The sequence below is a fragment of the Micrasema longulum genome, unplaced genomic scaffold (assembly GCF_059751315.1).
Source record: "Micrasema longulum isolate JH-2025_06_02 unplaced genomic scaffold, ASM5975131v1 h1tg001842l, whole genome shotgun sequence".
Classification (NCBI taxonomy): Eukaryota; Metazoa; Arthropoda; class Insecta; order Trichoptera; family Brachycentridae; genus Micrasema; species Micrasema longulum.
In genome coordinates this window covers 640,441-668,031 of record NW_028279016.1, presented here as the reverse complement: position 1 = coordinate 668,031, position 27,591 = coordinate 640,441, and the positions used below count along the sequence as shown (strand labels likewise).

The 27,591-nt window shown below is 33.9% G+C and overlaps 1 protein-coding gene and 1 long non-coding RNA gene across 6 annotated transcripts in view; one reads left to right on the top strand and one right to left on the bottom strand.

Annotated features, from left to right (window-relative positions):
* Positions 1–27,591, top strand: part of stai (stathmin) — a 104,980-nt gene that overhangs the window by 938 nt on the left and 76,451 nt on the right. For 2 of the 5 annotated variants that reach the window (XM_088238241.1, XM_088238238.1), the window contains exon 2: positions 24,489–24,652. In XM_088238241.1, the coding sequence (XP_088094367.1) occupies positions 24,628–24,652 (25 nt within the window). In that variant the 5' untranslated portion in view covers positions 24,489–24,627. Of the gene's footprint in view, positions 1–18,268; positions 18,447–24,488; positions 24,653–27,591 lie in introns of those variants that run through there. The other 3 variants (XM_088238244.1, XM_088238239.1, XM_088238242.1) reach the window with 3 other exon arrangements.
* On the bottom strand, positions 10,979–12,598 carry LOC148273764 (uncharacterized). The gene is made up of 2 exons (XR_015824485.1): positions 12,327–12,598; positions 10,979–11,997 (listed from the first exon to the last, which is right to left on the bottom strand). It is a non-coding gene; the product is annotated as an uncharacterized LOC148273764 (long non-coding RNA).

Genomic DNA, 27,591 nt, shown 5'->3' with positions numbered 1-27,591 from the left:
GTGATTCTATAGATAAATAGATTTAATTGAAGCTTTTAAATTTGTAATTGAAATGTCTGTCTTTATATAAATATAGGTTAAGTATTCAAAAGGTTATAAATTAATTTGTATAAAATTTCTTAATATTGTTCTTTATTTACTTTTTTTTCTCGTGTATCTCTATAACAATGTATAAACTTATATGTATGTATATGTATGTGCATGTATGTGTATATACGTACATGCATGTATGTATATGTGTGTGTGTGTATGTATGCATATGCGTGTGTATGTATGTGTGCATATGCGTGTGTATGTATGTGTGTATGTTTTCATATGTAAATTTGTTAAATATTTTTCTATGTACCCATATACCTATGTTGCTACATTTTCTTATTTTTACGTATTATTGTATCTTTTAGTTTTTCTTATGTTATCTTTCATTTTAACTAAATTTACATACTTATGTTTCTCTGCTGCACTTGAATGTAATTTCTAATATATGTAAAAGCCCGTAGGGCGTAAATTAATTAATAAATAAAACAACTTATTTTGTTATCACATGCTACGGATTTATTCAAATGATTTTGAGAACAAGTGGGTTTTATGTTTGAGTTAAAGTTAAGATAATATGTACGTATGCATGATTATTTTTGTGTTTCGGTTTACAAAAATTGTGAGGACAGAGAATTTCTATGAATACGTATTAGAACATTGTTTTCCTGTCACCGTCTCGCAGATGCCTCCCCGATACTGTGCGAAACAGACAACTGCATGTCAGACCTTTTGTTACAATAGATAAAATCGACGTTTCGTTGTCCCGTTTTCCGCACCTCAAAACTAAACCGATTTTGTCAGTTTTTTGACAGAGTATCAGAATAAAATTTTCTGTATCGGTATGTTTTGAGTTTTTCGAAAATAGTTATATTTGTATACTGTGCGGCCCGAAGACCGCAGATAAAACTGTGTCTTTTTACGGATTTTGGATGGTTCTGGTTCCCATAATAATCATTTTTTTTTATAAAAACGAAACAATAGGGACACGTCAATGGTAAATATCTATAGTGCGTAAAAAAACACTGGTCTAGTGCTAAAATTCAGAGAGAAAATACGTGAATACGTTTGTATGAAGAAAAGTAGGACCGCGTTTCCTATTGAGATTAAACATTTAAGTATACTTACAAAACTTCACTTCCTAATGCTTTTGTGTAACCATAGAAACAGGTTCGGTGTTCTTAAACTAAACCATTGACCTATTAATACACATAGACGCACCCGGAACCATCTTAAATTATGTCAGTATCTCAATGCCGTACGAAAAAGTACTATCACCCATGGTGAAGTTGCTTTATTTTCAGAGTTCGTGAGGTTAGTTTAAAATGCATTATAGCAACCCATTGATCAATTAATACACATAGACGCGCCCTGAGCCCTCAAAAATGATGACACTTAATTGAAGCCCAAACGCTCAGTCCTGTGCCCTACGCGTATTTAGTCGTTCTTTAACCGCCAGCCGGGTTTTGACGTGAGCGTAACATTTAATCCGAAACCAAAACGCTTGGTTGTGTCGTGAAAGCTTGTAAAAACCGTTCACTTAAATAAAAGTGCATTATGCTATACATATTAAAGTATGAAGAATGTCGAATCGGGTAAAGGAAAGAAAATGAATAAAAATATTTATAAAAAAATACAATAAAATGATGGGAGGTGTTCTAAGGATACATAGTAATGTTTTAGTCGTTTCTAAATACTCAATTCACATCTGAAATAATTAGAGCTGACTGCAATTATAAATTAATTTATTTATTATTAAATTAAAGCGACGGTAAAAATGCGTTATTAGCTTTCTCTCACATCCAGATGGAGCAAAATGAATCATCTGTTACATGAAGGTGAAATATTGCAGTATTAAACCACCTTAAAAACAAATGTTTCGCTTCAAAACTGTAAGGAATCAAACCCGTAATCTCTAGCATGGTAGACGAATACGCCAACCACTACACTACGAGGCCGACTTATTCCCACTTGATTTCCTTCATCGGTAATTTTACCCGAGAGTAGCCGTCGAGTCGCCATCAAGGCACTTGTCCAGGGTCCTGGTTCTATTTCACAGACAGAAATGTATTCTTCATCCGTCTGGACACATACATATATCCGAAACTTTAAAATACGGATTTCTATCGACTGGGTGTGGTAAATACTAATAAAAAATGGAATAGAGAAGCGGAACTGAAAACTTTAGTTGGGACATAAAAAATAGAGACAATAGAAAAAATTGCCCAAATTATAAAATATAAAAAACTGCATACTTCAACATTAAAAAACCCACGCATAAATATTTTTAGTAAGTAGTTAGTAGCATGCGATGACAAAATGCGTCGTTTTACTAAAGTGTTGAATTTGAAGTCAAATTAAAATCAATATTTATTGAATTATTTTGTAAAGCGCCCTCGAGGTATTATATTTCGATAATGGCGGTACGCGAAATATTTATTTATAATAATAACAAGTTCTACGCATTATTTATTTGCTGATATCATTACTTCAAGTGAATAATTTTCTGAACCATATTATTTCAACTTTTTCTCTCGTAAGCGATCCAAGTTTCGCTTTCGGCGCGTCAAACCAAATAGCCGAATATGTGCTATGGCGTTGTCCCTTCCTCAATGAGGAAATGGAGGCACTGTTGGACGGCCTGATAGACGTTTCTAGATCAATCTATATTTGGTTAAGAATGGTATGAATTCCTCATTATTTACTCAGTTTGTTAGCTCTTGGGTTGGGAAGTGGAAAACTCTCAGGGGTGCTCCATAAACGGTGTTCGGTGTTTGCTATTAGAGATCGTGTAGAATAGATAGTAAATCATACATATATAATTTTGTCAGAGGAGCCCAATGGCTCAGGATATGAGTTGAGCTAATATTTTTGTGCTATCCTTTTCTATCAGAGGAAATAAGTATTGCCTTTTTAACCCTTGGTGTTTATTTACATAAACGGCAAATCTGCCTTTTACAAACATTTATAATAGTAACATATTTGGCTTAATATTTTTTTGAGCGAAACAGATAAAGAGACCCTCGGTCTTTAAACGATTTCTGGGTATGTAGAGGTAGTGCTTTAACTGGACAATATTACTTTGAGTAAGTTTTTAAATTATTACTTTTTGAATATCTTAATCATAAATTGGATTTTATCCAGATTGATAGATTTGCTTCGTTGCGTATAAAGTGAGCTATTAAACCAGCCAACGATAAGTCATAAGTCTTCTAAATGCCTAGATTTTCATATATCTTTTTTGAACATTTTTTGTACATATTCAGGGTGCTGGCTGAATGATAAATGGGGATCGCAAGAAACCAGTCAAAATAGAGATGGCGCGAGACTACTTTTTCAGGATGCGTGACCTTCTTTGCAGTAGTCTTTAATTTAGACCTCCGAATGCGCATTGTACGATGTTACGTCTTCTCAGTACTTTTTTACGGCGTCGAAACGTGGACACTCACCCAAAACACTTCAAAAAAGATCGAAGCTTTGGAAATGTGGTGCTACAGGAGAATATTAAAAATCTCCTGGGTGGACAGAGTCCGAAACGATGATGTTCTACGACGGATGGAAAAGGATAAAGAGGTACTGAAGACCAGAAAGAAATTAAAACTTGAGTACTTTGGGCTTGTGATGAGTGGCGAAAAATGTAACATTTTACAAGTCATTCTACAGGGAAGGATTGAAGAAAGACGCAGTGCAGGTAGAAGGCGCATCTCTTGGTTTTAGAACTTGCGCGACTGATTTAATTGCAGCACTCAGTCCTTGTGCAGGGCAGCTGCAAACAATGTAAGAGTCGCAACGATGATTTCCAACCTCCATCGGGGAGAGGAACCACAAGAAGACGAAGTCAGATTTGAAATATCTCGTCAAATATTTTTCTGTCTGAGCGTGATAGTACGCACTAAATATATAATTTCTAGCAGGTATTTTGGTCTCGTCCTAAAACATAAAAATACCCACACTCATATAATAAACAATAAGTTACGTATAGTATTTGTTTTATGGGCGTCGTTTTTCTCTTCTCGCCCTAGAGTGAATTTTACCAATTCGCAGTTGGCGGCGCTTATTTCATTTTTCATTACCACTCTCACCATAATACGACGCCCACGCGAAAGGCTCACTTCACACGCATCGTCCAAATCCACACTGCACGGTGGGTGGATTGACGCGTAGTATATTATTTTATATTTATTTAAAATTTATTTAGCGGCTACTATGAGATTAGTCGGCCTAATGGTATACTCTGCCGTGCCGTGCTAAACCGCCGTAACTCGAAAATCCACTTTGGAGAAAAACACAAAAAACTTTTCCAACATGTAAATCGCAATAATATTGACGAAAATTTTAATTAACAAAAAAATAACCTTAATGCCATGGACGATAACGATTAATTGTGAGAAAAAACGTGTGTCATATAAGTCATTTAAAAAAAGGAAAAAGAGTTTTAAATTACCATCAGTTACCGCAGACTAAAAGTTACCCAAAACTAGTTAAAATGCATTATTAAAACTTGATATTTTTTATGACAGGGTTACGAATGATGAAATCAGGCGAAAGTGTTAATCTGAGTCAAGTATAATTGAAAAGATTAAGAAAGGGTCTCTGAGATAGTTTGGTCACGTAGAACGAATAGACGACGAAAGAATGGTAAAACAAGTATATTTGGCGAAAATGAACGGTAACGTGAGATGAGGACGACCAAGGAAGACGTGGCATGATCAGATAAACAAAAATCTTAAGTCCATTATAAATCTATCCAACCATTATAAATCCCATTTACCAAATTATTTATCCCATTTACCGAATTATTTTTAAAAATATGTATGGAACAAAAATTAAAAAAAACCTTCTCCTGCACAATTCACTATTTGTCGCTTACGTTGTTCTGCCGATCATGGCTCGATATAATAATACAATAAATTAATCCTACCCGTTTCCTAATTTTATCGTGTCGTGTTGATTTTCACCATGGTGTGTGATAGGCCAAACTCCCGTCTGGTATTTTTTCCACCTAGTACGGTACACGGGTACACAAGTACACAGTTCGACCCGTTTCGGGACCTATTTTAGCGTTCTTCCATACGCTTCGCAGTAACTCTTCGTATAAAGTTTGTCCCTGCCTTAAGTTTACATATCGGTGTACAAAACGGTGTATAGAAAGCTGTCGGTGTACAAAATGCACGGTAGGGAATTTTCGAGGAAAGCTTTATTTGGCAATTTTTTTTTATAGTTATTTATTTTACACAAATACATACATATTACAATCTGCATCTGGACAACACGCTTAATAGTATATCAATATATGCAATATCTCGCAGCAGTCTCCTGCAATGGTCTCTTCCCTAAGACAAAATCCAGACTTGTACACTCCTCCTGAAAATGGCTTTAGTTTTGGAGAACTCAATATGTTCAATTTTATCTATAAAGTAAAATTAAGTTTTCTGTATGAAAAGCAGAATATGCATACAAAGTTTTCTTCTAAACATGTTTAATTATAGGTTACCGACGAAGATACTTTAAATGTTCACGCGAATATACTCATTTTGGTACACAAATATCGATTTTTCTTTATAGACAGTCGGAGAGAACTCTGTTAACTTCCCATTGTAATCGGGGCCCAGGTCGCACCTTTAATCTACTTACTAAAAACTAGAAGATACAAGGTCGATAGTGTATCTTCGTAATCACTCAGGAGAATTTATCTCAAATGTACCGTCAGATTGAAGGTATGGCTTCCGTATCTTCCGATTGTAATTGCCCCCCCCAAGCTGTGGGTATCATCATTGTCTGTGTATGTACCGAGTAGTATTATCTCGATGCGACGCCCACGCACGGGATACGGATCCCGGGTCCCGAAGGATCACAGAACAAAAGAAATCATGCAGCCCCCAACTTCGTCACTCACACCGATATACCTATTTTCTATACTTCAACCTTCATTTCATTCATAGGGTCTATTCTGACTCGCACAGTTGTTGTTTAAACATCATTTATGACATTTTTTTTTTATTAAATAAAATTTTTAAACAATCTCAAAAGGTATTTAAATTAACGAGATTTGGCGAGAAACAGCAAAGTTGCGTCCTCGAGGACAATAATACCAATAATTATGCGACTTGGATCTAAAAGGGCCAATGTCAAATTTCTTTTTTTTGCCACCGTTTTGTAGAAGGCCGATGTCAATTAAAAAAACTAGTTTATTTAACTATTTATCATAGACATACATTCGTTGTGAGGTTTTTTATTAATACTTGTCATCAAAGTCGTCAAACAATTCAATATAACGCCACAACGTCGCTTCAGTTCAACAAACCAAAACGCAAATCTGCATAAATAGAGCTTTAAAGTTTTTTTTACGAAACAGGCAAAAATAATGACAACTTAATGAAACTATAATACATAAATAAATAATGAAACTTCCGACAAAATTCGTTAAAAAACACCTTAAACAATTATAATCAAAAATATACATATTTTTTCACTTTAATTTTATAAATAAATCAATATTACGATTTATGACATTGGCTCTTACAGATCCAAGTTCCAGAATTAATACCAGAACAATTCAAATATGTTGCTCAAAGGCAAAACGTGCTTCCAGTGGTGATCTATGTCACTTGCACCGCAAAAAGTTATGTTTAAAAAGTTTTAAGTTCGGTATATAATTGTTATGTTTCTGTCAAAATAGGTTTTTCATCTTACGTGTTTCCTGCTAATTTTTTTCCATTTTGACAAAAACGCAACAAATATTCTTATACCTACAATATTTTCATATTTGCCATTTATTCTATCAAATCGAAAAGTTTGGGTAGCAGGAAGAAATTTCCTTTAGGCAATACACCCGCCGTCATATTTTATTTTACATTTTATTTTATTTGGGAAACCAATAGTTCTACATACATATTTATAGTAAACAAACAGACATAGTGTATAAACTCAGAACTAATAACAAATTTCCACAAAGTATACAAAGTTAGTATATAAAATATATTACATTTTAAATAAATACATATAAGTTTAAACATATAAACATGTTATTTTCATGTACTCGTTAATATTATTCAATAATTGAAGAATTTTTTATATTTTTTTAAGAACAGCAAGTTGTTGAAAATTGGGCGGGATTAGAACAAGGATTTATTTATTTATTTATTGTGGATAACTTATATAGCGCCATTTTCGTAATAAAATACCTCAAGGGCGCTTTACATGGTGATTCTATTGTTAAGTTAATTTAATTGAAGCTTTTAAATTTGTAATTTAATTAAAATAATTTATTTTGTTGTCACGTGCTACGGATTTATTCAAATGATTTAGAGAACAAGTGGGTTTTAAGTTTTTTCCGAAACATCACTTCACTTTCACAGCCTCGCACAGGATGCTTGAAGAGATGATAAGGAGGGGGAGAGAGATCTACATATTTATTATTACAATGTCTACCAAGTTACATAATACATTTTTAGTGTAAATTTTAAATCTGACTGAGTGATGTTTGTGTGATCTGTCTAAATTTTGTATTGTACACTGAAAAAGTCCTACGAAAAAAAGCATTTTTAACATACGATGTTTTACTTATTGGTACATGAAACAGGTGGTACCGTCTACAAATCCTGGCTGGCACATGTATTGTTATTAAACTAAGAAGTATGTCAACAATGTTTGAGTATGTCCAAATGCTTGAAGACTGGCTGGATTTCCCACTTAAACCAGCCAATCACAGGTCATATGCCCTGTAAATGCCTAGACTTCCATATTCCCTTCTCAAAAATGTTTTCTCTCTCTGTTGAAATAAATTTAAATATGAATAATTCCCTAGGGAGGAAATCCAGCCAGCCTGCAAGCATTTGGACATACTCAAACATTGTTGAATTACTACCTGGTAAAAGAAGAAGTATATAAATTGAAAAATGGTTTTCAGGCGTTGCCTAGTAAGTGATTTGGTTCATCCGAATGAATCTCACGCATGTAATAAAGGTTTCAGCTCTTTTACTTCACAAAAGTCAACAGATGTACACAAACAAACAAACAACAAACAAACCATCACGCCGTTTCCCCGTAGGGGTAGGCAGAGAGGATAGAACGCCATAACACTCTATCTTGGCATTCAGACCTCGCTTCCTCTACATTCATACATCTTCTCATGCACGCACGTCGATTATTCCTACTTTTGACATGTCCATCTTCAAGTATTTGATGGACTTGACCGTGCCATGTCTTTCTCGGTCTTCCTCGTTTTCTGCATCCATCAACATTTGCATCGTAGATCCTTTTAGCCGTTCTTTCGCTGTCCATTCGCTCTACATGCCCAAACCAACGCAGCATCCCTTTCTTGATTCTGTCAATAATGCATGTCTCAGCCTTACACACTTCACGGATCTCGACATTTGTGCACCTATCATACATCGTTTTACCACACATTCGCCTGAGGGATCGCATTTCGACAGCATTCAACCTACTTTCATCATCATTTTTTCAATTCCATACTTCGCTCCCATACATTAGAGTTGGAACTAGAACTCCATTGTGAACTGTTAGTTTAGCCTCCTGCGATAAACATTTGTTTGCCAAAGTAGATTTGCCAACAGATGTAAGAGTTGAGGAAATGTGGATGTTGAAACATGGGCAGAATGGTGAATGTTACACAGTGTGTAAAGTGGCAACTTAAACCAGCCAATGACAGGCATAAGTCCTGTAAATGCCTAGACTTCCATATTCCCTTCTCAAAAATGTTTTCCTTCTCTGTTGAAATAAATTTAAGTAGTATGTAAATGAACTGTATCACGTGTATACTAAAGTGTTTGAATAAATTATAATAACAATAATAGATGATCAATTTTACGTGTTAAGATTACATTAAATAATTTATATTGACCAAGTATTTATTTATTTATTTACTCACATACATAAGGTTATTATACATTATTTGAGACAATAAGTCCCAACTCCATGGGACTAAAAGTCCAGTGTTGAGATGGGACGAGCAATTATATGACACAGACACTTGAGCATATCACCACAAATATAGGATTAGAACCATAAAAAATATGTCATGTATACTTTTCTCAACATCGTGCATTATATAATAGCAGCATAAAAGCGGACATTTAATTGCACACGAATGGTATTAGTAACTAGAATAGACCTCGTGACGTAGGAACTCTACGCCCTCTTTAATTTACTACCGTTCGCTATTCTTTTGAGTCCTCCCTAGACTTGGGTTGGGTAGGGGGGCTAGGGACCGCAGACACCTCTCTCTTCATTAGATAATGATGCAGACGACTTTAATGACATGATACACTTTGATTGTAGCACTCTTCACCACTCTTCTCATTTAACGGGATTTTTAAATTGTATTTTATTTTAAACCTTCAAGAACAAAGAATAAGTACTTTAGCGGACTTATTGCTAAGAGCAATATCTTATAGCCAACCAAAAAAACAGACTGGTCAAAATAAAAATTTGTGCTAAAAAAAAATGCATAAAAAAAACTAAACTAACAAAAAATAACAGCTGTTTTTAAATGATGAGATAAAGCTTGCACAACTTAATAAAAGTACATTATGTTCTACAAGAAAAGGGGTTCTTATAGCCAACCGAAAAAACAGACTGGTCAAAATAAAAAATTGTGCTTGAAAACAAAGGATAAAAAAAACTAAATTAACAAAAAATAACAACTGTTTTTCAATGATGAGATAAAGCTTGCACAACTTGATGAAAGTACATTATGTTCTACAAGAAAAGGGGTTCAAACTGTCAGTAGTGAGTCACATCTTGCTGGAAGGTGTGATTCTTTAAAATGCTGCAAACGCTTAGTTGCATTCCGCCAGCAAAACACTACTGATTAGCCCAACTCGTTAGCGTCCATGTCGTGAACTTTGGACAATGGTATCACACTCATAATGGTGTGATCACAGCGGATAAAGTGAGGATGGAAGGCGAGTTTCTTGCACCCCCAAACCAGACCCAACCAGCTAAGAGAAGGTAACCTCTAAAGAAAAATCCACCAGAGAAGTCAACGGAAAACCACTCTGGTCATCCCAGGAATCACTATGTCGAGTATATGAATAAGCAGTTGTGTTGCTCCGGAATATAAGAGTATCGCAGGATCAAGATGTCTTTTTTTTATGCAAGATTTACTTTAAGGAATAATCTACCCATAAATGTCAGAGATGCCTCGCTCCTTCTTTAGTTACATTCAAATTTACGTATAAAAAGTCACTTTCTGAATATTAAAGTTTTTCCTTTTTCCTCTCTTCATAGTATAGTGTAGATATTTAGTCAATTTTAATTCTTAAAAAAAAAATTTTTAAACAATATTTTGTTCTATGAAGAAATGGGTAGGTAGGAAGAAATTGCCTTAACCTTTTCGCTCCTGGCCAACACGTTTGTGTGGGTATAAACGAAAATTCTAATTACCTTCCATATTCTGTTAGACCCTGGCCACGACGATTGTTCATGTTACTGGCCACTTAGAACATAACATATTTTTTATATGATAGCTCCATCCATAGTATCCGAAGTGGAGAGATGGTCCAAAAAAATGAAGAGTAAAGTAAATTTTGAAAAATATCTCAGGAGCGAAAGGGTTAAGGCAATATGCCCGCCCTTATGCATATGTATGTAAACTGCGTATGTATATAAAGTGTTTAAATAAATAAATAATAAATATGATTAATATTTTAAGCATTAACTTAGTGGTCAAACATTTTACTTAATGTTATTAAATATTTGTAAATAACCAATTTCCGACTTTTCTATGTCTACCAGTTTCGAGACGTACCCGTCTCTTCGTCAGAACACCTATTAAACCAACCCGCATAATTATTATTATTATTATGGATAACTTATATAGCGCCATTTTCGTAATAAAATACCTCAAGGGCGCTTTAAATAGTGATTCTATTGTTAAATTAATTTAATTGAAGCTTTTAAATTTGTAATTTAATCAAAACAATTTATTTTGTTGTCACATGCTACGGATTTATTCAAATGATTTAGAGAACAAGTGGGTTTTAAGTTTTTTCCGAAACATCACTTCACTTTCACAGCCTCGCACCTCCGCTGGGAGAGCATTCCATGCCATAGGGCCTGCGACCGCAAATGCGCGTTCACTAAATTTAGTGCGCTGTTTGCGTAGAGGTATAATAACTTTTTCTCTTGCCGTAGACGCAGCTGATCTAAGCGTGAGACGCCTGTCAGCTAGTTCATCTGGAATCCATAGTTCCCTTAGATATTCCGGAGCAGAGTTGTGCAGTGACTTATACATAAGCCAACAGAGTTTGTATTCGACCCTCTGTGGAAAACGTAGCCAGTGTAGTTCCCGAAGTAGTGGAGAGATATGACTGAACTTAGAGATTCCGAAAATAAGTCTTGCTGCGGCATTCAATACAGGTTTTAGGCGAGTCATTTTGTTCATTGGTAGACCTGCATAGATACCATTACAATAATCGACTCTAGACGCTACAAACGCATTTATTAATTGACGGGCGGCATCAACCGGCAAATTTTTGCGTATGCATTTAATTTGTCTCAGCTGGTCGAAGCATGAACTTATCGTTCTACTAATTTGAGCGTCAAGAGATAGGTCAGAATTGAGTAAAACTCCCAGTGTTTAACGGTGGGTAAAGCGGTACTCCCTACATTGGGTAGAGCCGTATCCTGGATCAAATTCTGTCGTCTGGCTGAAGCCACCCACAGTTGTTCAGTTTTTGATGGGTTTAATGTTAGTCTGTTTTCAGCCATCCAGTTTCCTATTTTCTTGATGCATCCATCAATTAAATTGACAAGCACACTTCTCTCGCCTGGTTTGCAATAAAAATAAATCTGTTTATCATCTGCATAGCAGTGAGACCACAATCCACATTCTTTGATAATGTTCTCTATATCTTTAGTGTAAAGGAGATAGAGAAGTGGTCCGAGTACTGACCCTTGAGGCACTCCTGTAGACACCCGAAAGTTGGTTGAGCTTTTACCCTGGAACACAACTAATAATTGTAAAGAGATCCTAAAAAAATAAAATACATAAAAATCAGGCATGTAATTTTCCTTAAATTTTTAACGCGTGTGCAAAGTACGAAGTATATGGCTCATACTAAACCCCGGAGCAAAGATATGCAGATAAAAATGTAAATTTCAAAAATATTTTGTTTTTGTAAATAAGAGCGGGGCAAAATAGCTAAAAGTTTATGGAAACAAAAATATATTTTTTAATTTAAACTAAATTTGTGCATTGTGTAGCAGTTCTCTATTCAAAAACAACTATTCATTTACGCTTCAAAGTACATAAAAATAATCAAACATACCTTCAACTTGAATTTCCATCACAAAAAAACACACATCAATTGCTAATTCTGAGAAATATAGAACAGTTAAAACGATGAGCGCACAGATTACAGTAATTAGCACTTCCTTGGATGAACTCACTTTGGATGACAAAATACTAATGGACCCTTTAGGAATCCTAGGTACTTTTTATACTTTCAGTTAATTTGGCTGTTGGTCACTATTTACCCGCAGTAACATATCATAATTCGGTCATCAATATTGAAGGGCTGTGACCACCGTGCAATGTTTGCTAAACATGTACATAATTTTCCATACTTACGTTTTAAAAAAACTTTATTCTAATCTGTTCTAAAATAGCCCAGTGAGGAATTGTACTTCGCCTTTGTGAAATATAAGTCAGTATTGTTTTTGTTCCTTTGTCGGAATTGCCCTTTAGTATATAGGCAGATAGTATTATAATGAATAATGACTAACACGTTCTTTGTAAAACTGACTACAAGATGCTCTGCAGGAGCTTGTTATTCATGGATGTAGTATAATGACATGTAAATGAATCAGTACATTACAGTACACATGCGCCTTTTACTATGTTCATAATCATTTATTACTTTATTAGTATACATTATACATGAATCAATTTTCTTTGTATTGTTCGCTTATCGGTTGTGCTTTAGATAAATTAATGATTCATGGCGAATTTCTTTGTTGTTAATGTAAATCGATAGTCAAGTTGATTTTTAAAACAAGTAAAAAAAAATATCATTTTTTAGTCAAATAATGTGTGCCGTTTTTTTGTCTTATTGACTACACGGATAATTTAATTTCAAAATGTTTTAAAAAAATGCAGAAAATCTCCTACAGAATGAAATAAATAATTTAACAATATTTTGAGTTTGTCCAAATTTTTGTAGACAAAATCTGGATTTAAACCCCTTGGGATTTATTCACATTAATATATTATTACAACAGATATGAAGAACATTTTAAACCAGGTAATATAGAAGTTTAGGCATTTACAGGGCTTGTGATCTGTCATTGGCTGGTTTAAGTGCCCACTTTACACACTGTCTAACATTTACTGTTTGAACATAGATATTCTTTCGATTCTTCCTTTCTCAAATCTGTTGATGTTTGTGAAGAATTTAAGGGATATAGATGTTCAAACATAGGTAAAATTGTAATTGTTACACAGTGTGTAATATGGCCAATCAAACCAGCCAATGTCAGGTCATAAGCCCTGTAAATACCTACACTTTTATATTTCCTTCTTTAAAATATTCTTCATCTCTGTTATAACACATCAATTGAAATAATGAAATAATTTAAATATACATAGTAAAAATGTCTGCCTTAAACGGGTTGTACCTAGTTAGGCAGACTAGGCATAATTAAAAAAATCTATTACCTAAAACATGTATTCAAGAAATTGTAATTTTTGTTAATATTTAAATATTATTATTGATTTTTGTATTTAGTTTAAATTAGATATGTACATATACATTTTTTTTTGTTTCGGATTACATAAATTGTGTGACAGGTAAATTTGATAAATAAGTTTTTTTTTTCCATAAATGGGTAGAAATTATTAAGAATTTAAGGAAATAATCTGATTGAGATCCATAGGAACCAAATTTTGTTTCTGAACATTTAAAAACTAACTTTTTTTATACACAGTAAAACAACATTCTTCCATTTGTATATGCATTCTCGTCGAATGCAGCCCTGGTGAACGATGAATAATACATTTACGCTCCTACTTTTTTTTCTATTTAATCAATCAAAGATTTTAAGGACTATAAATATGCTTATGGCAAAGAGCTTCATTTCGCTGAAAACCGCACGTAAATCAGTCCAGTAGTTATTGAGTCCATCGAAGACACACACATACGAACATAGCCTTATATAAACCTTGTACATAATAAGCACGCTAAATAATAAATGCAACTCTTATAAAAAATATATATAAAAATTGCTCTATGATATAGAAACGATGATGATGGTAAATTGAACGTAGTTATGCAGAAAGCCGCCAGACATAGAAAAATGAAACTGAGATTATAGCACTTATGTAAAAAAAGTGAATTTTCACATCTACACAACAGTTAGAATGTTTTTTTACTTTAGCAGATGATAAATAATGCATGCATTCGTTTTTTTATAATACAAAAAAGAATTTAAGAACGTATAAGACCAGATTCAAAGATTTTAATGACAGCCAGATCTAAGATTGAATAAAACCTCATACAAACTCTGACTATATGGTGACATTCATTTTCACGACATTTTGACATTATGAAATTTTCAGAAGGTGATTATTACAGTTTTTTGTATGAAAGCGGCCTGGTTGTTTTAAGCAAAACATAGAATTGACCTTCCTGGGCTGGTATTTCAAACGCTCTCGCGGCCGTATTATCTCGCGTATTTACATAAAAATCAGATAAAAAATGTCTCGTGCCGCGAGAGTGGTTCAGAATAGCACCCCTGATTTTGATTACACCGGTATCTTATTTTTTCAAAATTGTGGACTGGCTGCTTTCCGCATAACTTCGTTCAATTGTAACTGGCAGTGTCCTTGATAGCGCATCTTATATGAATATAGATCCCGTCGTTCTGTAACAGAACAGTATTTCGGTTAGGCAGTGCTAGACTGCTGCTGCTGGAGTGCTGGGTACTGTCAGCAGTTATCCTTGGCGTGTTTACACCCGATCCCTCCTATTAACTTCCTTGAACGTTCGCCTGCATTGTGAGAATCACAAAACAGGTTCCAACGGGGACGATTACAATCATCAGAAGATACGGAAACCATACGGGATAGAATTCTCCCGAACCATTACATTTGGCCCATTTTTTTTTATTGGCTAAAATTAATTTGTTCAATTGGCTTAATGGTCGGCGCGTTTGCCTACCATGCGAAAGGTCTCTGGCTCGATTCCCGACACGGTTAATACGAAATATTTATTTAACCCTTTTAGTGCCAATATTTTTTACCCATATATATAATTATAAATGCCTTGTTTTTTATATAATTTACCCTTATCTCGAAAAAATGCATCTCTTCCAAAAATTACCTAATTATAAAAACTCTTTCGGTGTTTTCTTAAAAACAACATTTACATGAATAATGAAATAAAAAGAAAACTATGGAAATATATATTCTGAATATTGTGAATTTCGTTTATTGTATTGCGTATCCGGTGGTAAGTATGTGAATTAAGTCAAGATTACATCGTCATTTTTGCAGTCAGGTTCTTGCTCCGTGTCAGCAAAATAATTGTTATCCTCACTATCACTTAAAAATTGCATTACGCGGTGTGAGCGCACCACAATGTCACTCCCACTATCACTTTCTTCACAACAATTTTCGTATTCCGCCATTTTGAGTTAAATTTCTTTTTTTTATATCTTATTTAGTAATAAAATAATAATTTGAACCTTATGTAATAAGAAGAAAGTAAAAAAAATAACGATGCGTGAAAGCGATCTTCCTCACCGCGCGCTAAACAGCAACTGATTTCGCGAGTGCTATCGCGCTCATGGCACTTTAAACTTGTATACACACAAGCGCGATGGCGCTCGTCGGCACTGTAACAGTTAAAAGGGTGTTTTCACACCAGAATATTTTATAGTTCCTGGACTGGTACCTGAAGCGTAAGACTGATTTTCTTACCTTCGTGTAACAAAAATAACCATGATACGATGCCATTGGTGTACCAATACAGTGCACTGCGCACCATTAGGCGCGGGAAAGGGAATGATGATGATGATTTTTTTATTTTATTTATTTATTTGATTTTATTCACTTTAACGTCCATTAAACTTTTACATGTTCAATTCAAGAAATACAGTATAAAGAAACAAAATAATGTAATGTTTAGATATACAGCGAAGAAGAATATGCACAAGTAAAGTTTGCTGTATGAGACAGAAAATAATGTATAAAAAATAAAAAAACTTGATTATAAATAAAATGTAAAAAAAATGCAACTTATGGTTACTGGACATGGGTAGAGATAAGTCATGTTAAAATATATTTCATAAAAAAATATTTTTAAGAAATGGATAAAATATCGTAAAATTGTATACTTAATTCGAAAAATTCAAAAAAATGTCTGCCTTAAAACAGGTTGTTTCTAGTTACGCAGACTACACATAATCCAGAGATATCTATTACCATAAAAATGTAGTAGATCAAGGTATTGTAATTTTGTTAATAAATTATTATTATTATAGAAATACAGTTATAAAAATTTTAAAAGGTGGGTGCATAGTATTATACCATACACTTTTTAAAATAATTAATATTTATAATTATACAAGAATTTCGCTTTTATGATTAAACAAGAAAGTGTGATAATAAATCATACAAATTTTTTTTTGTACTCCCAGGAGTTACAACAAACTCATTTTGGGACAGAAAAATATTTACATATAGGTATGTTAACAATAATAATATAGCAACAAATAGTAACAAAGTAACAATATTTGATAGGGAACTACGTTCGACGTGTAGACGGATAATGCCACGTTAATGCCATGCGAACGCAATAACTACTACACCATGAGGCCGACTAATCTCCACTCGATTTATATTTGCTGGATTTTTACCCGAATAAACGTTAAATAAATACAAAATATTGTATTAAATGTCAATCCACACTAATTTTACAGTGCCGTGTAGTTTTGGACGATTCGTGTAAAATGGGTTGAAATAAATAAATAATATAAATCTTAGTTGATGATTTTGACCGTTGGATAAGATGTACATATCGATGGCTATCGGGGGCTCCCGTGACTCGCACTCCGCGGCATTATGTATCTATGCTTGCTTATTTATCTTAGTACGGAAAATGACCAAAATTATATCTTCGGAGATTATTCAGCGAGTAGTTTGTGAAAATAACAAATCATTACACCGTTTCCCTGTAGGGGCACGCAAAGAGAATAGAACGCTACCTTACTCTATCTGTGCATATAAACCTCGCTTTCTCTACGTTCATACATCTTCTCATCCACTCACGTCGATTATTCCGACTTTAGGCACCCCATCCCCTATCAAATATTTGTTCATGTCATGTTTGCGAAGGCTACTTTTTATTACATGAGCCTTTTTTTGTTCGTGTTTACGGATTTACGCACGCCGACGTTGTAGTCTATAGTAAACTCGGGTTGCACTATTAAAACAAGCAGGTTTCCTGCAAGGCATCTGTAGCTTAATCACAAATAACTATCGTCGTGCCTAAAAACATCCTAAGCATTTGAGCGATCACAACGAACAATAATGAACATGCTTAAGTTATCGCAGTCATAAGTCAACGCGTGTGTAATCTCTAAGTCAACGCCGTGTCGTTTTGTTTTTTGTTTTCCTCGTAAATAAATACAGTTCACTGGTGAAAAATCGGCGTTTACTTTAAAAATAATACAATATATTGCATTTGCAAAATAGTATGGAGTTTCTAATACAAAGAAGTGAAAATTAAATTACAATTACTATAGCGACTGCTTTTCTTGACATTTGGCTTGCCAACCGCCGGATAAATGCAATAAAAGGCATGATAAATAGCAGTTTTCGAATATTTTCAATATTTACACCGGTGAAATTCAAATATGTGGTTGCGCAGCAGGATTATACGTCGCGAAACGTTAATATGTTGACATTTAATATCAGGTGATCACGGATGTTCCATTGTGATCGCGAATACGATAAACTACCATGGTGAGAAATCGTTATCGCGTCGCTTATTAGCACGTCGATAGTCATTTGCGATTGAGCTATAGGTCCCAATTTTTTTTTTTTTTAAGTGATAATAATTTTTCGTTTCGTAATTCGGTTTGTATAGGCTGTGTAATAAGTGCTGGTCGTTGGCCGCGGTTTGGAGACTTGCAGCGCCCCCTCCCCCTTCTCCCCTCACCTCTCCACCTTCCCCGCCCCCCGCGGCCATGTGCATGTGCGATGTGCCTCCACTCCGGAGCAGTATCTCGGTGCACCTCGCCGGTATCCCAGCCCGTGCTTCGTGCATTTAATCTGTGTCCCGGTGCTGCCAATAACCCTGGCCCTTACCTTGCGACCGGCATTTCGCCCAGATACCGACTGCCGGCAGAGTACAAGAAGAAAATCGCTCTTTACTGACCGTCCTAAGGTGATTGATTATTTTGACTCTACTAGGTCACAATCAGCATAATTTGAGGGAATTACAAGCAAACTTAGAAATCTCCATTGAAGGAGTTACGCGATTTTTGAGAAAAACTTTGAAAAAAGAATTGTGAGATTTCTAATTGAACGTAGTTATGGAGAAAGCAGCCAGTCCTCTTTTGGAAAAAATGATATATTGATGTTATCGGGTGCAGTAAGGTCAACTCTATGTCCTGCTAAAAACAGCCAGACCGCTTTCATACAAAAAACTGTTTTAATCACCATCTGAAAATGGTGTCGATCACAAAAACGGCTTTTCTCAATTTGCAGAAAACACCCTCAGCACTAAAAAATCTTACAGTAATTTGAAAATCATCAAAACTGGTAAAATATATAATGAGATTTTTCTTGGTAATATAAAAAAAAACTAAGGTATTCATTGTCTATCATCTGTTAAAGTCAAAAACATTTTAATTGTACTGTAAATTTAATTATTCACTCTTTTCACAAAAGTGCTACTATCTCAGTTTCACTTTTATATAGTTGGCTGCTTTCGGTATAACTTCGTTCAATTATGCTTCACCTACTCAATAGAGAATGCTAAGATTGCGGCGTCAAGTAGTATAATTAAAATCTGTTTTTGCAAGATTTATAGACGGTTTTGAATTACGCTATTATTTGGGTTGGTAGGTTTTTATGCAGAGTTTATTTTGGTATCAATAACTAATTTTCCGTTTTTAGTAGAGATTTCTAAGCTTGCTTCTAATACCCTCAATTATATTACAACATTGAGGTGAATTTGACTAATAACATTTTTAGACTTGCATTGCGAAAACAGTTTAAGTGAAACTTCATCTCTTAATGCGCCTTGGACAAAGTGGTAGATAAATGCATATATATCAATATCATCATTCCCTTTCTGCACATAATGGTGCATAGGGCACTGCTCTGGTATTTATTTATTTAAACACTTTACATATTTACAGTTTACAAAAATATGAATAAGGGCAGACATATTTCCCTAAGGCAATTTCTTCCTCTACCCAAACCATTGAATTTGAGAAAATCAGTGGTATATGAACATATTGTTAGGATATTAAAATATTTTTATTAAAAAAATAAATTAAGAAATAAAAATTGACTAAATATCTACACTGAACTATGAAGGGAGGAGGGGGTAAAGTGGAAGGAGAAAGGAAAAACTAAAATATTCAGGACGTGATATTTCGTACGTGATTTAAATGTAAATAAAAAAGGGACGTCTCTTACATTAGTGGGAAGATTATTCCATAATCGAGCAGCTACAATTGTGAAAGAGGAGGCAAAAAAAAATAGAGCGGTGAATGGGTATTGAAAGGGTTCTCTCGTTACTAGAACGAAGTACACCAATTGCAGCGTATTTTAATCATTTTCGTTACGTGAAGGTTAGATGATCAGTCTTACGCTTTAGGTACCAGTCCTGGGACTATGAAATATTCTAGTGTGAGAACGCCCTTTTAAATAAATGTTTCACATTAACCATGTCGGGAATCGAACCCGAGACCTCTTGCGTGGTAGGCAAACGCGCTGACCATTACGCCACGAAGTCGACAAATGATGCATAGGTAAGATAATATTATCTTTTCTGTGATATTCAGTTTCGTGGTGTAATGGTTAGCGAGCGCGGGTACAATGCACGAGTTCCTGGGTTCAATTCCAGCAAGGTTGACGTATTATTTTTAATTATAAAGAGATTAAAAAAATAAGTGCTAATATTTGGAACACAATCTTTTTTAAATAAAAATGAGAAAATTATATTAAAGTATACAGGGTGTTCTTTAAACCCTGTTACATCCGAAACCACAATGATCAGTATGGGCAAGAAAACATATTAGCATATTAACTACTCGATTACTCGATTGCAGTTTTAAATCCAAAGTAACCCACCAGATCGTGACCCGACAAGTATCAGCACAGCAGCTGACGGTACCACGACAGAAGAACTACTATGTAGATAGAACAATGGGGAGTGTAGTACCAAAACCATACAATTGAATACCAGCAGAAAATCGTGAGGAAAAAAACCTAAATTCATTTTTAAAAATAGTCAAAAAATATTAAAAACAGCAAGTGAAACTTAAGTGTGCATATAAATATATTTTATTCTTAAACTATGTACTTACTTATAATTTATTTATTTTTAATGTAATGTAACCCGCAGACAAGCTTCGGTTTTGCGGGAACAAAAATACAATTATGTATGTTACTGATTTGTTAAAATAAATAAAACATAAAAAAAAATTATTTAGAACAAAGAAAATTTTTAAAAAATAAAATTTTTAAAAAAACAAATGGTTGCTTACTTCTGCAGGGGAAAAGTGAGGGGAGCGCGGCGCAGTCTCAGATTCCCCCCTCCCCCTCATTGTTTCTCCCCTGCAGAAGTAAGCAACCATTCGCTTTTTTTAAATTTTACTAGTTTAAAAAAAATATTTTAATGTGTCAATATGTCTTCTTTCTCATACTGATCATCGTGGTTTCGGATGTGACGGGGTTTAATGAACCCATGTATGTCTCTGTGCCAAAGTAATTGACTCTGTTCAGTGTTTTAGCTACTCCTTCGCCTTCGGTGATCTATTTGCTAATGTTTTAAGCTTAGAGTAATATGTCTAATATCTCAGGTTTTATGAACCTATTTACAAACCCCCCGTTACGAATTACCTTTGCGCGTGTAAGTTGTAAGAAATAAATACGCAATAACTAACAACTACTGGAAACCATCCTTCGCTTACATTATTCTGACGACGATCCTTTGTTTACATTATTGTAACACGCCGAATTCTGCATTACATCATTTCACAACTGATTTAATTTTCTCCCTTTGAAAGTTTGCATACTATAAACATTTACACGCACATCTTTACGATGCTGATTGTGAAAGTTGCAATTATGGTTATATTCAGAAAATATTTTGAAATATCTAAAATTGTTAGTTTCTTAACGAGCAAAAGGATGTTTGTTTATTTATTGTAATTCTCCACTTATCCTTGATAATGACGCGCACCGTAATTAACAATTCAAGTGATTTCTCAATAATTAAAACTTTTATTCGTACTCTTTCCTCTGTATTAAATTTGATTCCGAATTTTCAATGTTTCAAAACAAATATCGTGGGTATTCTGCGAAAAAGTACTAAGTCAAAATTTTCCTGTTTTGACTTAATATGAGGTTATACTGTTAAAAAAATACTCTACAATCTGCAAAAACGCACTTAGTCCTATCTACACTACAAGTCAAGATATTTTCTGTAATAAGTCAGTAAAACATAAATCCGTTCAGGGGAAAAGCACCAAGGGACAAGGGACGCCGTTACTAGTGGCCCATCAATGTACATTAGATAAAATGATTACATAACTTTTTTGATTAAAGAAGAAAAAACATTTCCCACAAAGTGACTTTAGTAAGTACAATGTGAATTCAATTTGAATTCCTTACTTTGGTATTATGTATCAGCGAAAATGCACTAAGTTATGTCAATCTACTATTATTTTGAAAAAAATGTTTCGAAAGTTCAGTTAGTCTTTATTAAACTATTGAAAAAAATGTAGTCAATAAATCAATTTACCATTTTTTCAAGTTGGCTTAGTAATGTTTAGTATAAAAAATAAAGTTATTTCGTTACAAGCTTTGAACGTTAATTATCTCAGAAGTAATAATTTTGACTTAGTGCTGTTTCGCAGAATACCCACGATATATTAACTATCACATAAGACAATGTTTTGGAAAAAAACTTGCAATCCACCTGTTCTCTAAATCAGTAGTTTTCAACATTTTTTAATTTAAGATTGGGATATTTAATTCTCTTTCTATTGAGACCGTATTTTTATTTCTATGAGACCGTATTATATTATTAATTGAGAAATCAACTGCAAGGTAGGAGCAGCAGCACGATGCATAAGATTCATACAGCATGTTTAAAATTGAATTTACTTTTCATAAGATTTACTACCCGAAGAATTTCCAGAGCTGCCAAGGAAGCTAGAAATTACTAGTGATATTCGCCAGATCCTACCTACAGTATGTGAACAAACGTCCTCTTCAATGGTAGACATCAAAACTAAAAAGATGAATATGTATACTCTAATTAGAAAATAAGTTAATTATTTGCGTCTCAAAAATAGGACCATGATGCAAAAAATTGTCAAACAGTAAACAAGCACAACCTTCTCACTGGGATTATTGTAGTGTAGGACCTTAAGGCTGTAGTCTGGTAAACGCACGGAAAATGAGGAAATCATTCGATATTGCCATTTTAAATTTGTGTTTTTTTTAATCGCGCAATAATAAAAAAATAAATAAACATGAATTAGATAAAAACAATAATTTTTAAAGTTCTGTTAAAAAATATACCTTAAAGTTTTATGTAACTAAAATGTAATTACTTTTAGACCGGCAGATTACGCCATTTTAAATTTAGACTAAACTAAGGTATCTGGGATCTCAATAAATACTAAGTATTGAACTAAAATTTGTCAGATTAATTTAAAGATAATAAATTGAACATGATAGTGGCCGAAGCCAAATTTAAATTTTTCGATTTTGAAAAGAAATACAAGCATTTTAAACCACATACATGTTTGTGACATTTTCCTTTATTTCTACGTAAAATTATGCCTTCGGTAATACTAATATTTTAGTTGAAACCTTTTTTTATAGAATTGTATTTTTCCTTTTTTTTTAAAGAATATAATTCTAGTTGTTATAAATTGAATATTACAACCAGAAATATCTTATTTTTTAAAGGATTTTTTTTATTTTATAAACATATTCAACTACCGGTTACCGATGAAGATACTTTGAATTTTCATACAAGTATGCACATTTTCGTACATAAATATCGATATTAGTTTATACCGTCTCAGTATATACCGATGAAGATAGCCGTTCGTAAACGCGGCCCCGGTTAAAATAATTCGTACCTGGACTTGACTATTTATGTCACCCTAGTATGGAGCGCGGTCCACTGTGCATCGAGTTGTAAAGAATTCTCAATACTACTAGATAATAATGAATCTGTTGCATTTGAAAAAGCTGATTGGAAGATTGTTCCACCAGTTTACGTTATAACGATACTCTTGTGACATAAAACTTATTAATAAAATTAAATATTAGAAAATAATCACATCAATTCTGGTACCACCAGATATAATTATTATGTAGCACTTTTTTCTAGGTTAAACGGTTTAAAGCAAGCATTCTTGCATATTATCAGACACTTTCTCGTAGGTGACGTGTTTTTTGACTTGACTTTTTAGTAAAGTTTTTCTTTAGCAATATTTATTTATGCGATCGACCGTTCTTTCGGATTATATTGTATATGTGTGCCCTACTTCAAAGTTTAAAGTTACTGTAATATTAATATCATTTAGCCTCTTTGAAAATAAACAGAAACAATTAATACTAAAGTAGGTACTACCAGAATACACACTACATAAACACCACATCTTATACACATCACTCCATACACCTCACTCCACGCACTACATTTCATACTCACAACAATAAAAACACAATCACTATTAAATTCACACAAAGCACAAATTCTTCTTACATCTTGTTGTACTGTTAGATAGTTGTTTCATATATTGTGTTATGTACGTAATTGGTGCTGTGTTAGGTTTATTTTTTGTTCGTAATATTGTTTAGATTTATATTAACATAGTACTGTGTGCACAACATTAAATTTAAACAAATAAACAAATATTATATTTACCGCTAGACGCTTGCAAGATTTATTTTTTTATTTTTCAAATTTACTTACTTATCTTCTCATAGTATTAACAATATTTTGAGTATGTCCAAATGTTCAAGCCTACAGACATTTGGACATTCCCAAAATATTTTTACTTGAATTCAACCACTTTAACATTTCGGTCATTGCTTTAATCCTTCTAGCAACGCAATATGACAATGCGCCAGCTTTGTGTCGTTATTGTTCAGTCGATAATGCCTCTTGAATCCGGAAGCCGTATAAATATTCATCGCTCACGTTCCTATTCATGTTCTGTGACAGATCTACCTCATAGTCTACTGCTGTAGTCGCTGCAGCTATATCCCGCCTGGCACCCACTGTCGGCCCACACTCCAATACTAGAGGACTCTAGTCTCCGCCCCTCCGACTGCCAGAAAATATAAGACTGATCACTGTTAACATGGCCGATTCCCAAGATATCGAATGTAAGTGTTTAATTTATATTTATTTTAAAGTGTTAAGTACTATTACAGCGAAAGAATTCCCCCCACGTGCCTCCATACGTTTTAACCCTTATCTTGGCAAAACAACAAAATATTTTCAAACAGTACCTGCTGTGGTGGTAAAAACAAATAAAAAAAAACCCTTTGCTAAATATGATTTATCACACAAAAATCTATGTATATTATATTATTATTATTTATTTGTAAAATTATTAATTAACACGTAAAACTTTAACTTATTTTGGTGTTTTGTATAATATACTCGCATGAATATTATTGATAATTTTTCAAACAAAAAAAAGATTTATTTATCATTGAATTAATCACATTTAAAAATCCTGTAATAGCATATCTTTCTTCCAGCGAAAATTTAAAAACTTATCATTAATATGTAATTATTCTGCCTCAAAGTGATTAACACTGCGATCGGTCAACGGCCCAAACCGATATTAACAATTCAGCCTGCGTAGAAATCTACCAGGTGAATAAATTTATTGAATCTTGGGTCTTTAAAACACACTCGTTACGTTTAATTAAAATCGCAAGAGGTCTGCCAAACCTGGAAGCAGCTGCACTGTTTCAAGTTAAATGTGGTATTATAATATTATATACAGGTGTTCTTTAAAACCTGTCACATCCGAAACCACGATGATCAATTTGGGTAAGAAGACATATTAGCATATTTAAAAAAATATTTGGAACGAAGATTTTTTTTTAAATAAAATATTAAAAAAAACAAATGGATGCTTACTTCTGCAGGTGAGAATTGAGGGGAATGCGGCGTAGTATCAGGCTCCCCTCTCCCCCCTCCTCGTTTCTCCCCTGCAGAAGTAAGCAACCATTTGCTTTTTTTGATATATTTTTTTTTTAAATTTATTCGTTCTAAAAAAATATTTTAATGTTCCAATATGTCTTCTTGCTCATACTGATCTTCGTGGTTTCGGATGTGACAGGGTTTAATGAACACCCAAATTATTTGTTTTTTATTCAATCTGTCTATAGCAGAAGTCCTTAAATTTTGTTGTCTCTTAGATCCCTTGTCAAACTTTTCTGTTTTGCGTGTACCCCCTGCTTTCACATTTTTTTTTTTAGAAATTTGACTTTAAACGTGTTTTCGAAGCTGACCCAGAACTACTCTTTTTTTCTGTACAGTGGAAGATTTTTTCAATAAAATAAGAATATTAAGTTTTATTGATGTACATTTACTAATTATAACGACACTTAATTGGAATCAAGTAACATTTTTACACAAAAAGATGAATTCATTTAATGATAGGGATAAGCCTGATACTTATTTCAATCTTTTAGTCAGGTTTTGATCTTTAATTCCTTTCGGCGCGTGGTTTCCAATCTGTTTTTTTTTGTAAGAAAGTTGGCTACTGCGTAAACACCCCTTTACATGAGGTAGGAAGATGAAAAAAATTTAAAAAACTTTCTCGCGATAGTCCATAGTCTATATCTCTCTGAAGATAGAATTAGTGATTCTCATTTCTAAGCAATCTATATATATATGCAGTTATTTTAATTTTAAAATAAGTTTTACATTTTGACTCCTTTGTATTTGGCACTGTGTAACATTCACCATTTTGCCTATGTTTGAACATCCATATTTCTTCAATTCTTCCATTTGTTAAAAAGCTGAAACCTTTATTGTTGTGAAGAGATTCACCTGAATGAATTATTTCACATACTAGACAATGCCTGAAAACAATTTTTCAATTTTGTGTAAAGTGGCCACTTAAACCAGCCAATGACAGGTCATAAGCCCTGTAAATGCCGAGACTTCCATATTCCCTTATTCAAGGTATTCTCCATTCCTGTTGTAATTTGTTAATCTTAATGACTCCCGAGGGGGTGAAATCCAGTATTTTGTCTACGAACATTTGGACAAATTCAAATATTGCCTAAATAAAACTTTTCTTTTTTTGTTGATTGGTTGTAATTGGTCTAGTTTATGGTTGATTGGAAGAAATTGCTAAAAGAAGTTAAATAAATAAAATTGATATAAGTAAAAAGTAACTGCCGCTGTGACATTGATTTTAAAACTTATCCAGTCACCTATCAATACACAATACGCAGTGTTATATCGCGCCGGTTCGCTGTGTTCGCGAGAAATAGTATTATGTGTCGTGTAATCGGCAGCCAGTAGGCAGCATATGGCATGCACTTTTGTTATGTCTATAAAACATCCGTATCAAAGGGCATGCGCGGTGCGATATGCGCTATACACACACACACACATGCACTCGGCGATGTGTGAGTTAGTCTCCGTGTAACTGTCTGCCGCGGAGTGAGTGCATTCGCCTGCAGCGACTGACGTGACGACTGCGCGGGTATACCGGGACCTCATTACGGAACGTGATTCGAGCGACTAAAACTTACCACCGAACTCCTCAAATGGACGAAATACCAAAACGAACGATGAGGTTGTAAAACGGAAAAATCGTCGTTTGTCGAACTACCTTTACTTCGCTTTGCCTATTTGAGTATTTGAAGAGTTAAGTCACTTGAATTATGTCTCGTAATAAGGTCCCCCACACGTACTGTCAGTGCGGAGTACCTACTCCACCCTCAGACAGTCAGGGTTGACCGAAAGCATATATTTGATATTCGTTAAAATATGAAATTTAAATACTTGACATTCCAGTATTTTTTCTCCCAGCGAGCATGGCTGATGGCAGATATTTTCAATGCATTTAAAAAATAACGACAAATGTGACAAATTTCTACCGTTTATTTTAGTACATTTGTCACATTAATTTGTAATTGTATGCCGATAGACGTCCGGTTCTAGTAAACTTTTTGAAATTCGGCATCCTACGGCCCCCAATTTAAGTAAATTTAAATGGATACATAATTTCCAGTTATCTATATATCTATAACAAATTGAATATCCTTTTTGTTGTATTATTTTTTTTTTC